Genomic DNA, 13,079 nt, shown 5'->3' on the forward strand with positions numbered 1-13,079 from the left:
ACTACTCACAGTGTCCTCTGGTGAGATGTGTGTTCCCTTCCCCTCCAACACAACCATAAAACCAGGGCGGAGCAAAACACTGCCCACATTACAAACGAAGCCCTGATGGGCAGAGTCGAGGGTGGCCAGAAGAGCAATAGGGGGCGGGATTCCGCCACCGAGGGCCCCAGTGGGTTGGTTATCTGCTGCCGGGCTGGTTGGCTGGTTTCATTTCACCTTTGTCCACTGGCTTCCCCTTTCTCCAAATCTCAAAGGCTTTGCTATCCTCAGGGGGTCAGGACTCCTGTTTCCTCCCTTTTATCATTTTCTCTGTCAACTGCTTTGGTCCCATTTTGCATTAAAGCAGGATGAGCCCTAGTAGAAACAACTGGGGAGAGGAACATCTTCTTTCCTGTTCATGAGAAATGAAGTGAGAAGGAAACGAAGGCGGAGCAAGTTGTACAAAGTGCTGTTCCTGGTACTAAGCAGCCTATAAGCTCTGCGGTGGACTCCCGTCTTCCCGTAACCGATAAAAAGCCTGTGCAGTCTTGAACGGATGCACAGCAGAGCAGCTCTTTCTGATTCCGGGCTATGCACGCCCCTTTCTTATACCCAGGAAAATGTAACAATAGCCATGGGAATGATCAAGCAGATTTGTGTTGTTACATTCCTGGGGTTTCACTTTATGGGCACGGATTTTAAAGTTTTCCCAACATGGTCAAGTGAGAGTACTTGCAAATTCTGTGGATGGAATGAGCTGACCGGGTTTGCCAAGAGAGTGTGTGTGTGTCAATCCAAGAGAGTCCCACTTTGTTGTTATATTTTCTGTAAAGCCCTGTGATATCACATTATTTCAGGATCGATCCTTGTCCTGTTTAGGTCCCTGCTTACCTGGAGCCTCTGTCAGGTGGGTTTGTCAGAACCTTCAAATTGATCAACAGCCCCTAGGCTGCTGCTTGGCAACCCCTCTGATGCCCATGTATGTTTCCCCCCCTGTTCTCTCCATTAGGCGGGGCAAGAAGCACAGCATCATCCTGAGGACACAACTGTCCGTGAGGGTCCATGCCTGTATCGGTGAGTCACATCTGTAGAAGGGGATGCTTGCCATCTGCCCTCAGCGATGAAACACGTGATGACAAATGCCACTCGTGGGAATGCGTTTGTCACTGTTATGCTGCCCACTTGGGTTAGCCTTTCAGTGCATTGTTAGAGTTTTTAGTGATTTCCAGCAATGGTTTATGAAGCCCTGTTTCTCCTGACTTCCTGTGTTGTCTGGTTAGGGGATAGAGCTGGAGGCAGGACCTCAGCGATGAGGTTCGTTTGGGCAACGCTGGGAGACACGAGGCTCTCCCTGGGCTGTGCCACTGTGAATCTCTGGCCAGGTGTAGTGACCCCATGTGCTTCCTGGTGGGTCTGCGAAGTTACCTGTGGGGAAGTGAGGTCTGAGGCTCTGGTTTCTGGCCGGGTGATTGAAAGGGAAATTTCAGGTCAGTACAGGATGGGGCACATGGGTACTGAGCAATATGGTGCTGAACGGATGTATTTGTGGTTCCAAATGGCTTTCCTGTGGCCACGCAGGCACCCCGTGGGGGCCATTACTGAAACCCTTGTTTTTTTTTCTGGACCCACTGGTTTCCCAACCTGATTGACTGGCAATGAAAGAATTATTTATGCAAAGTAGGCAATCTCTATGTAAAGCATTTCTAAAACTGGCTTGGTTTCCTCTTGGCACTGGGCCAAATTGAGGCAAGGATGTAATATAAAAAGAAAAAAGTAACTAAATTTTACTTTATGCATAGAAGTTTTTTCTATCGGGGTAATTTTGCTTGCTACACATGGTGGTCTTAATTCAGGCCTCTCATTAGGAGAGCATAAATCATCCCGTGGAGGCCCGGCCGGCACCTGGAGTGCCATGAGAGTGGGTGCAGTGCAAGGAATCGTTTCTGGTCCTTTCTCCTTCCTGCTTCCCTGCTGGAGAGCTGGGGAAGGCTGTGAGAGAGCAGCCGGACGTGGAGGAAAACCCGTCTAATTTTACTTCATCTGGGGTTAGGTATGGCGAGGCGGCAAGTGCCCTGAGAGACCGCCGTTGTCTAACTCTGTGGCCGGGAGTGACTGTGTGGCAGACTCATTTCATACACCCCAGGAGCTAGAGGGTCAGGGTGTCAGGCGGGGTTGGTACACTTGGTGGAAGCAAAGTGAGATTTACCTGTAGGGCTGTCAGCCAACATTAACCGTGTTCGCTTCTTGGCTGCCTGTGTGCTGAGTGACCATAAACCGTGTATGTGCTCTCGGTTATATTTAATTGGTTACTTTTTAATTTTCTCCCTTACATTTTTTTCCAGTTATTTCATATGCGTAAATCATGTGTACCTGAAGAAAAGGCCTGAGATTCTTTTGGATAAACTCTCCACACTCTATCCCGTATCCAGAGCAAATCCAGGCCCATAATGTACAGCTGTTCAAGGTCCATATTGGCGGAAATACAATTGATAACCAGTAGGACTTGGGGCATGAGTGTAAATTGGCATGTCCCAGGAAAAGTAAGGCACTGGAAAGCAGATTCACACTGACATGGGCTAGTTCAAAATCTTAATGAGCTAGCGCCTTTTAAGAAAATTCCCTCTTTTGCAGTATGTGCTTAACTCTTTCCGTATAGAAAGTTTTTTCTAATTAGCTACCATGTTAGGGACTCACTGCATGAATTTATATGTATTCTCCAGTCCTACGTAATCCACGTAAAGCCCGTATCGTATCCCTGTGGCCTGCTGAGCATCTCTAGCAAGCCCAGCCCCCTCTTTCCCAGGACACACAGGACTTTCTGCTCGAGGAGGTGAGCTGGGTGCTCCTGGGGGTCACTGTGTTTGTTCCCAAACCTCCTAAACCAATTGCACTTGTTACTGGAAATCTGTCATTTAATGAAATGGTAACAAATATTTTATAAGCTGTTTAAATATGAGTCTAAAAAGTCTTTGCTTTGAAAAGTCATTGACTATTTTGGAAAAGATGTAAAATTAGTGAAAAGCCTTTCTGTCAACGTCAGTGGGTTGAGACACCACTAAGAGATGAGAGAATCTTTTAAAAGTGTAGCTTCTGGGCTTCACGAGTGTCTTTGCTCTTGCCTGACTTCAAAGAACCCGAGATTGGAACTCACAGGCCATGTTATTGGAGTGGTTCATGAAAGCAGGTCCACACGAATGCCAGGCAGCGGACCGTCCCTTATTCAAGGGAAGGTCATGGGCCAGAACAGGGAGTGCAGGTAGGTCTCCTGTGCTGGAAACTGGGTGACCAGTGGTGCCTCCTCGCAGGCAAATCAGGATGGTCGGTCTCAGTAGCTGCAGGTTAAAATAAAGTTTTAAGGTGCATATGTATTATTTTTTAGAGGATTTTCTCCTTTAATCAGCTTTCACCACTAATTAGGACTGAGGATGTCAGATGAGGGTTTTTGACTGTATAAATAAACATCAGCACCCCAAAAGGGCAAAGTTTTGCCTTCATATTAAAAAATCCCCTTTCCTATTATTTGAAACATGTAGGATAGATTTATTATAATAGCACTATATATTATCCTTTAGTTATGTACAGAAAGTGGGATGTATGTATCATGTGTATGAAGTACCAGCCTCCATTGTGATATATTCTGTTTCCTAATGGCAGTACATGTGAGATTTCTTTGAAGTTAAAAAAAACAAACCCAAACTTGGCATGATCTTCAGTCAAAATGACAAAGGAAAAGAAGGGAGGCAGACAAAAACCTTTCACACTGGTTGCTTGAGTCCCGTTTCTTTTCCAGGTTATTTTCCCTCCTCACAGTGGAATGAATAGCTGAGTTGTGACAGGCCTTGGGCAAAGGCCGCTGTCTGAGACTTGCCACCGTAGGCGACCTGCCCAGTGGTCTTCCTTCCCACCTCACAGTTGGATGAAAGGATCGAAGATCAGCTTTGGCTCACGGGGGTAGAATGCTATCAAATAAATTTCTCCAAAATAATGTTTTCCTCACCCTGCATTCTTTCCTCCTTCATTCCTGTTTTATCAAGTGCAAGGACTGTGCGTTGGTGAACTGGAGGTGACACGCCTTTGGCACCCTCCGTGTTAACTTTGGAGCTCTGTGCCAGTTGGGACAAGAGTGGAGTGGAGCCTTCATGGTTAGCAACTGAGCAAACCCCATGCAAATGAAGGCCGCAGGGGCACTGCTTTGATGATCAGAGGTAGCAGCCCGAGATAGGTTTTCCTGATATCACAGTGGTGCTGAAGAATTTGGCAGGAGGTTGGAATGAGATTTTGGTATGGAGGGATGCTCCCCTCCCTAGTTTTTTGCACCTTTATCCTCTCCACTGTAATTTTTATTTCTTTGCAGTTTTTAGTATGACCCCTTGATGTACCATATTGCGTAGCCAATAAAGCGTGACTTGCTTCCCTAATGAGCTTTAGTCCCTCCAAAAAAGGACGGTCACATCGTGAATGTGAAGTTACAGATACAAAAAAAAAGTCTATGGTAGGCGTGAGAAGTCTGTATTTTATGAGTTTAGCTAGAGAAAATAAATTTTTTGGTCCCTGCAAGTGATCCTATTTCCAGACACCAGAGGAATGTTCAGAGGGCCAACTGGCTGTGATGACTAAATCTCACCATGAAGAGAAATGGAGCAGAAGAATTGTGGGTGAGGAATGGAACTGAAATTAAAAAAAAAAAAGGTTTGAAGTCATCAGGATTCTAAAGTTAATGTCTGAATGGTTTCCACTGGCTGACTTTGAAGGCATTTTGTTTGGCTTCAAACCCCTGTGCTTCAGTTGCTGAAGCCGACCGTGTTTTCCTATTGGGAAAACAAGCCCCGGCCGATGATTTTCTGGGACCTGTGAGGCTGACACTGTCAAGTATCCAGCACTAAACAAAAGGATAAAGAATGGGCTGGAGACTCCAAAGTGTCCTTTATGCTAGTAGCTGTGAAGATAACCTGGCCGAAAGGGTCTGCAGAGGCATGTCTCCCAAAACTATGGGATGATGAGGTGGCTAAACCTTTAGCACTGCGGTGCTGAGACCCTGGGGGCCTGTGCAGAGACCTCTGTTAGCTTGGGCGTCCAGCCCCTCTGGGCACTGTGGGGCCCACACAGCTGCTGTCATGTTTGTACGGCAGGCACTCCCACAGTGTGCACCGTGTGACGGCAGAAACAGTAGAACAGGCTGTTCTCTGGTCAGGAGACCCCCATAGAGCCATTCTGTCTCCTCTTGGCCCCCCTGCCCTGCTCTCTCTGAACCCTGGCCTTGACTGGGGCTTCTGGTTGACTCTTTCCTGCATCCCCACTGGAGGCTGTGTTTGCTCTGGTCCTGCCTCTGCCACTGCAGCCTTGGTTGGGAGGGGGTGGTCCTTCCCGTCCTGTCCCTGGATGTCCCACTGGCCAAGCTAACAGTGTCCAAGCCATATCATACCCTTCCCCAGTGGTGTTCTGTGCATTCAGTCACATTTCCTATTTTCTGCCTTTGGTGCTGAGATACGGTTCTCCAGAAGTCCTGGAACCCGTCTCCCACCCCCATGGTCTCCTGCAAAGTCGCCTGAGTGGCTGGCTGCAGCCTTGGCTTGCAGTGGCTTGTGTTAGAAATCTTGAGTCTCCCTGTGCAGCAGGAGACTTGTGGTGCCTGCAGCATTATTTTTTAAATCTCCACCCTTTTATACCCCATCAGGTCTGTGACCCATTTCTGCCCAGGGTTCTGTTCTCAAGGTAAAAACAAGCTCTGTGGGTTAATCAGATAAATGCCTCCCATCATCTGTTTCCTATTAACCTACCTCAGCTCCCAGGAGGCAGAACCCACAGAATGTCCACGTTGGGTCTGGGTTGGGGCAGGTCAGCCACCCTGTAGGTGGCAATGTCTAAGGTGCCTTCCCATCGAACAGTGATGGACGGATGTGCCACCTCCCTCGCCACCCCCACCCACCAAGAAAGGAATGCAGAAAGGATATGGGAAGGATGTAAAACAACCACCAGGTGTGTTCAACTGCGTGAGAGTCTAGTGTTTAAATGCTGGAGGATATTCAGGTCTGTCCCTTATCTGTCTGCAGATGCTGTGATCTTAGAGTATATAGCTCAGGAATGATTTCTCACCACAAATGGAAAGAGGAACTAGAGAATTTAAAGAATGGTCCTACCATCTATAGATATGCAAATAAACATAAAGGTGGTGGGTGGATAAAAAAAAAAATAAAGACACACACCTATGAGAGAGTTAGCGTGAGAACCTTCCAGATAGAGATGAGCTGTGGGAATTAGAGGTATGGAGAAAGGAAATAAGAATGTGAACAAATGTGAATTGAACCCCAGGAGAGAACAGCAGGTACGTCAGGGTCTCTTGTAGCAGCTCTCTTGTAGCAGCTTTATTTCACAGCTGCACTTTCTTACTTAAACTGCTCATTCATTGTCTCTAGGATTTTACCTTTCATGTCTAAGGATCTCTAGATGTTGGATGATAGAATGTGAGCATGTGTGTGTTTGCTTTGCACTGGCCTGATCATTGTTCACATCCTTACCAACAAATGTGAAATTCTTGCCAAAAAATAAAAAAGACCGTGGAGAGCATTAGTCGTATTGATGAGGACACCTGTAGCAGCTGATATGAGACTAGTTGAAACCTTGAGCTGGTGGTTAGGCTCCACAGTTGCTGTCCAGCAGAACCTTTACTTACGTGTCCAGAAAGCGGCCTCGGGTAAGGAAACCACTGTGCTTTTGAACGATTTCTTTTTTATTTCTGAATTATTTATTTATTTTTGTTTTCTAAAAATTAAACATTTTTTTGCACTTTTTAGTTTTGTTCAAGCACAGCTCTCTCCGTTTTCCCGCCGCCACTTCCCCCTGCCCCGCCCACCTGTTTCTACCAGTGTCTGTACAAATGCTTCCCTGTACTCCTCCCCCACCACACCCCACCCCAGGAGACAACTTCACTTTTGCCTGAACAAAGTTTGCAAACAAAATGCTCTGTCATGTAAATAGACATTTTGATGTGTAGAGGGCCTGCATGCTGGTAAGGGGGTGGATAGCTCCCAGGCGTCTTGCCAAATGGAGGCTCTTTAAGGACTAGGTGTGCAGCCATACATGTTTTAGGCCTTACTGAGGGACTCAGAGCAGATTCCTGGGGAGGGCGATTCTTGGGGCATTTTGCTTATTTCTGTTGTGTTAAAAACACCTAATGGGAAGTATTTTGACTTGAAAGAAAAGCACTTTGGAAAGCTTCAGTGGTTCAGCAAAATGTGCAACCAGTTCAAGATTTAATTCAAGAAAAAAAAAAGGTGTTAGGGAACTTGTTACAAATTCTATAGTCTCAAGTTTTTGTACTAGAGGAAGAGCAATAGAATAGCAAAGGAGAAAATTTAATAGGCTAGGATGAACGAAATGTTATCATCACTGGGAAAAAGAACAATTCTTTTGGTGATTGTACACAGAGGTGACATCATCTGCCTGTAGCCCAGTAACTGTTCTTCAGCTGTGTGTGGGGGGGAGGGCCCATTTCAGGTTTGTGGAACAAGGTGCAGTCTGAGGCATGTTGTCAATGCTGCAGTCATTTTTTTAAAAAAATGTATTCATTGATTATGCTTTTACAGTGGTCCCAATTTTTCCCCTGTTGGCCCCTTCCTCCTGATACCCCCATTCCCTACAGCAATCCTTCCCCCTTCATTCATGTCCATGGGTCATGCATATAAGTTCTCTGGCGTCTCCATTCCTGTACTGTTTTTAAGATCCCCCTGCCTATTCTGTACCTATCAATTTGTACTTCTTAATCCCTGTACCTTTCCCCCCATTCTCCTCCTTTCCCCTCCTAGTTCAAAACCATCCAAATGATCTCCATATCCATGATTCTGTTTCTCTTCTGCTTGTTTGCTTAGTTTCTTTGGCAGATTCAGGTGCTGATAGTTGTGAATTATTGCCATGTTATTGTTCATCATTTTGATCTTCTTTTTCTTATGTAATTCAATTTAACATTTCATGTAATAATAGCTTGGGGATGATGAACTCCTTTAGCTTTACCTTGTCTGGGAAGCACTTTGTCCTTCCATTCTAAACGATTGCTTTGTTGGATAGAGTAATCTAGGTTATAGGTCCTTACTTTTCATCACTTTGAATACTTCTTGCCAGTTCCTTCTAGCCTGCAATGTTTCTGTTAAGAAATCAGTTGACAGTCTTGTGGGAACTCATTTGTAGGTAACTATTTGCTTTTCTCTCACTGCTTTTAAGATTCTGTCTTTAACCTTTGACATTTTAATTGTGATATGTCTTGGTGTGGTCCTCTTTGTGTCAGTCTTGTTTGGAATTCTCTGTGCTTCTCTGTACTTGTATGTCTATTTCTTTCACCAAATTAGAGAAATTTTCTTTCACTAGTTTTTCAAATAAGTTTTCAATTTCTTGCTCTTTCTCTTATCCTTCTGGCACCCCTATGATTTGACTGTTGTTATGTTTGAAGATGTCCCAGAGGCTCCTTAGCCTTCAGTCATTTCTTGACCTTTAAAAAAGATTCTGCTTTAGATTCAGTGAGCAACTTATTAACACTCTTTAATTTAGATAATGTATCTACGAGTATTTTAAAAGTTGTAAGATGCTATAAAGATAGTTTGAGATGAACTTTCAAACTAAAAAAACTTAGAAAAATAAGAAAGAAATCCTGATTGTCTGTCTTGGCCATTTAAAGTAACGTGGACCATGTTCACCACGTGACTTGCCTTTGCAGTGTTGTCTGTTCCCATCCACAGTTTCATGGACCCTCACTGAGCTTCCTGAGTAACTGGAGATGCTAAGAAAGGTGAGGCCCCAGGGGGTGGGCATTTTCCTACTGGCCACATGCCTGGGAGGTGGCAGGACTAAGGCTTGGAGCTCTGGGTCCTTGAGTTGTGCTCTTTGCACTGATCTGCTACTTCTCCTTTCAGGCCACTTTATGTAGTCTTCAACCCTCTCCTAGATAAGTGACTAGAGACTGATGCAGCCCTTCTGGTTTGAAGAGTCTGCGAGATGCTGCCAAAACAGCCAAAATGTTTTTCGAAGCAGTTTCACGAGGCTTCAAAGGATGGTTTTCCAGCCAAGCTGGGTGTAGTTCACAGATTGCCTTTGGGGAGGGGAAAGTAAGTCAGCCAAAAAACCTGGATTTCACCCTTCAAGAGCTGCATGCATTTATGAAGGCAGTTAAAAGCCTTCTTCCCAGCTGGGCTATGACTCCTGGAGCTGGAGCATCCATGTTTCTCCCAGGCTTCCATCCTGAGCCTGTGGACACACAGCCTCACATTTCGGACTTCGTGTTGGCAAGTCCCTGGAAATGAAGACTCTTAACTGGTGAGACTGCACGCTGTTGATTTTAGCTTTAGAAGCTGCCCAAGCCCTCTGCGCTGGAGGGCTTGGGTCCCTCTGGTCTTTTCCAGGAAGATCTATGAAGTAGGGATTCTGTGTCAGGTAGCAGCTAGTCTCGAGCTTTTGCAGGTAGACTGTTTTGTGCCCTACTCACAGAAGGAGACCCCAAATTATTTGTCGATTAAAGGAAGCTGCCAGAAGGGTCATGGTACAGATAAATGTTTAATTCATTGACTTCATAAATTAATTTCTTTGGTATTATCTCAGGAAGAAGAATAAAAGGCAGTCAACAGGAAGTAACAAAGCTGAGGAAGTGGGTGGGATGTCATTTTCAAGGACGTTTCCAGGAGGAAGGGCTCTAGGTTCTTTAGTTCTTCAGGGTATTATTGTGTGACTCTGGAATTGCTTGGTCTCTGAGTGTTCACGCTCTGGGTGGCCTGTGTGTGTACTGGGCAGAGAGGTATGAGTGGGGACTTGGGGACCACTTGCTGCCCCCACTCTGGGCGGTCTGGGGCCTCTGTGGATCTGTGAGAATAAATCTTGGTCCTGAGGCTAGAGGTTAAGACAGTGGTGGCTTGGCCTAACAACCTGATAAAAGACTGTCTTGAGGGACAGTGCTTGTGGGGCATGGGGTGGGATGCTGTCCCCATCACTGTTCTCAGAGAGGGGTCTGCTGACATGGGGAATAATTAAGCTCCTGAGTACATGTGCTCAGACCTTAAACAAGATGATCATATGCATGGAGAAGCATGTAAACACCATAACATAACACTAACTACTAGTTACATTGACCAATAATTTTAAAGTTGAAAAGTTATGCTCTAAGCACTATAAAAGTAATCAAAGTAGTCTGTATGAGTTGATATTTACAAAACGCTCAAATGGGTAAGCTGTTCAAATCACACCTAAAGATACAGTCTACATGTGTGTTCAGCCAACAACAGCCTCACTAGTGACAGTAAACTCTCACTACACAAGTAACAGTAACTTTGGCATCTGATTCAGTATCTGGAGGATTCTTTTAAAAATTTGTTTGGCCCAGGGCACCTTAAAAAGCTCTCTCATGATGTGCAGTGGCTTCTCCTCCACCTCATCTCCCTGCAGTGAGCTGGTAGCTCAGGGCACCCTGGGCATGGGGTTTGGGTCCAGAGGTTGATGAGGGTGACATGGGTGGCCAAGGATGGGCTGATCAGGCACTTGTCCCTTCCACCAGGCATTGGTTCCACAGCCTCAGAGGCCTCTGGAAGCAATGCACAGTGCCATGGAGCACTTTGCACTTCATTAGAAAGCCATAAAACCAATTACCAGCCCATTAGGGACTTGGAAAAGGATAGCTCCACAAAGCTGTGTTGGCTGGGAATCGTCCAGGCCACTGTGGGTCACTGATGTGGTCTGTGCTGTGGATTTGCTGTGATCGGGTTTAGTGGGGACATCACAGGAGAGATGTGTTTGTTCAGAGGGCCTCCCAGCTCAGGCCAGGCTCCTGGAGGGTGGGGCTGCTGGTCTGTCCCCACTGCAGGTATTGGGACGGTGATCCTCAGATGCCAGCATGGACTTGGGCTCCTAGTTGCAGCCCTGCTTCCCCTTGGCTATCCTGAAGGTCTGAGGTGCAGTCATTTCCAGGGTCTGACTCAAGGCCTAGCCTTGGTCAGGACCCTTAGAGGGCACCAGGCTATGGCATCCTGCTCAGGGGCGCTTGGGAAGGTGGGGTTCTGAGTCAAGCACCCCACTCCTGGATGCAGCAGGAGACCTCTGACTAGGGCCTTGTGGGAAGGACTTGTGATGTCACCTCCAAAGTGAAATATTCAAAACGTACCAGTTTTTAAATTAACCATCATCTGGCATGTCTTCATTCTCTTGCATTAATGGCTTAGAAGCCAAAATAAAAGTTAAACATTTAAAAAGTGGGGCCCTGGAGAGGTCCTGGTAAGGTGTGGAGGCCCATACTGTCACTGAGGCTGTTGGGCCTTCTTCAGGAGTGTTCTAGTTGAGGGCAGATGGTGGGCAAGGGAAGAGCAGTGGGAAGCTTTGTCATCTGGAAGCCGTGTAGTCAAGCAGGTGGACCTGCAACACGGCACTGACTTTTCCCACAGTGGGGACTTCACACTGCCCTTAGGAGCTGCGGAAAGGACTGGAGAGTCATAAGGAGGTCTTAGGTGGAGAACCTGGGGTCTGGCGGTCCTGCAGGATTTTCACAAATGTGTGCTTTGCTGCTGTTGCTGCTAATGAGCTTCAACATGTCCTGTGGGCGGGCTTGAAAACATCAGTATCACTTTATGTTACCGTAGTGTGGGAAATATCCAGATTCACACCAGACTTAGGAAAAGCTCATCAACCTTTATGAAATGTCTGCTGGGTGCAACCACTGTGTCTAGTGCTATAAAGGGAATAAATAGGCATGTAAGTAAATACAATACAACTATGAAGCAGCTCTAGCCACTCTCACGAGTCTGTTTAGAAGCTGCGTGCCTGAAGTTTCCAACTCTCCCCTGAGTTCTGAACCTGTCATTGAGATGTGTGCTGTGGCCACTGGGCATCTGAACCTCATCCCACGTCCATCTTCCATAACCCCACCCACTCCCCATCAGAAGGGCTGTTGCCACCCACCTCCCATGCCTCTAGTACTGTTAGCCCCACACTGATCATTCCCCTCTTGCTTCTGCAGTTGTGTGTGAGAGTCCTATGTGCTGTGTTCCAGTAACACTCTGTGACTGTTAAGGGAGAGTGGAGGGATAATGGGGTCTGGAAGGAGGGAGGAATTTGAGGTTTCTAGGAGCCAATCAGAACTGCCCTGAGCCTCAATTTCCATGCCTGAACTTGGGGAGAGTTTGTTTAAAAAGCAGAGAATTTCTTTGTATACGTTTGTAGTATTTTTCCCTCTTTAACAGTGTGGTTGTCACTAGACAGGAACCAGGCCTGGAGCAGGTCTGCCTTGGGCCAGTCTGTAGTGTGTAGGTTCTTGACTTCATTCAGGAAGGATTTCACAACATGAATCCGGGTGATTTTGAGAGTGCATTTATTAAAGCTGGAGACAGTGAAACAAAGGAGGGACCTGGGGTAGAAGAAGCAATAAGAAACAGCCTAGAAGGAACTGCTTTGGCTCCCTAGAAACATTATAGGAAAGAAGTGAGCCAAGGCAGGGTTGCTTGTAACTCATCCGAAAGTCAGAGAAAAGGGAGCTTTGGGGACAGGTTGGGAGCTAAGCCCAGGATGAACTGCTGCTGTCTGCTGCCTGCTGCTTCCCTGGTTGCAAGTCTCAGGGGGACCCTTAGAGTTTGGGAGGAGGAGACTAAAAAGTCCACGCCTGAAAAAAAGGCATGGGTGTGCTCCTAAGAGAACCTGCACTGGCATCTTTTATCTTGAGGGTTTTTATTTCTCTTCTGCAGAAGAGAATCTTAGGGAAGCTTTCAGCAGAATATTTATCAGCTTTCCAGTTATGTTTTTAATATGCTGATAAATCAAAATGAGCTTATGGGGGAGTTTGGGGTTATTCTCTGGTCAGCCTCACTGTTTTACTTTTATCTAGGGTCTGTCTGGCTTTAGTTTTTGCTATTTGTTCCCCTGACTCACCTCTCCTTGGGTTTGGCTGGCACAAACGGTGTTGATTTGGTCTCCTACCTATCTTCCCCGCCAGGGTGATTTAAGCCGTGTGTTCTCTGGTCGGGGAGGAGAGGCATAAACCATTTGCTCTCAAGTATCCTTGGTTAGGAAAAACGAGATCTTGCAATTCACTGGCTGGCTGTAAATTGGTCAAATTGTTTGGCCTTATTTAATTATCTTGTCTC

At 46.2% G+C, this 13,079-nt stretch overlaps 1 protein-coding gene across 8 annotated transcripts in view; it reads left to right on the forward strand.

Annotated features, from left to right (window-relative positions):
• The window catches only part of FHOD3 (formin homology 2 domain containing 3), a 438,646-nt gene that overhangs the window by 69,367 nt on the left and 356,200 nt on the right, over nucleotides 1-13,079 (forward strand). For all 8 annotated transcript variants that reach the window (XM_037033114.1, XM_037033132.1, XM_037033123.1 and 5 more), the window contains exon 3: nucleotides 989-1,053. In XM_037033114.1, coding sequence (XP_036889009.1) covers nucleotides 989-1,053 — 65 coding nt within the window. The remainder of the gene's footprint in view (nucleotides 1-988; nucleotides 1,054-13,079) is intronic.

The sequence above is a fragment of the Sturnira hondurensis genome, unplaced genomic scaffold (genome assembly GCF_014824575.4).
Source record: "Sturnira hondurensis isolate 20B ecotype Veracruz unplaced genomic scaffold, ASM1482457v3 Scaffold0001872, whole genome shotgun sequence".
Lineage (NCBI taxonomy): Eukaryota > Metazoa > Chordata > Mammalia > Chiroptera > Phyllostomidae > Sturnira > Sturnira hondurensis.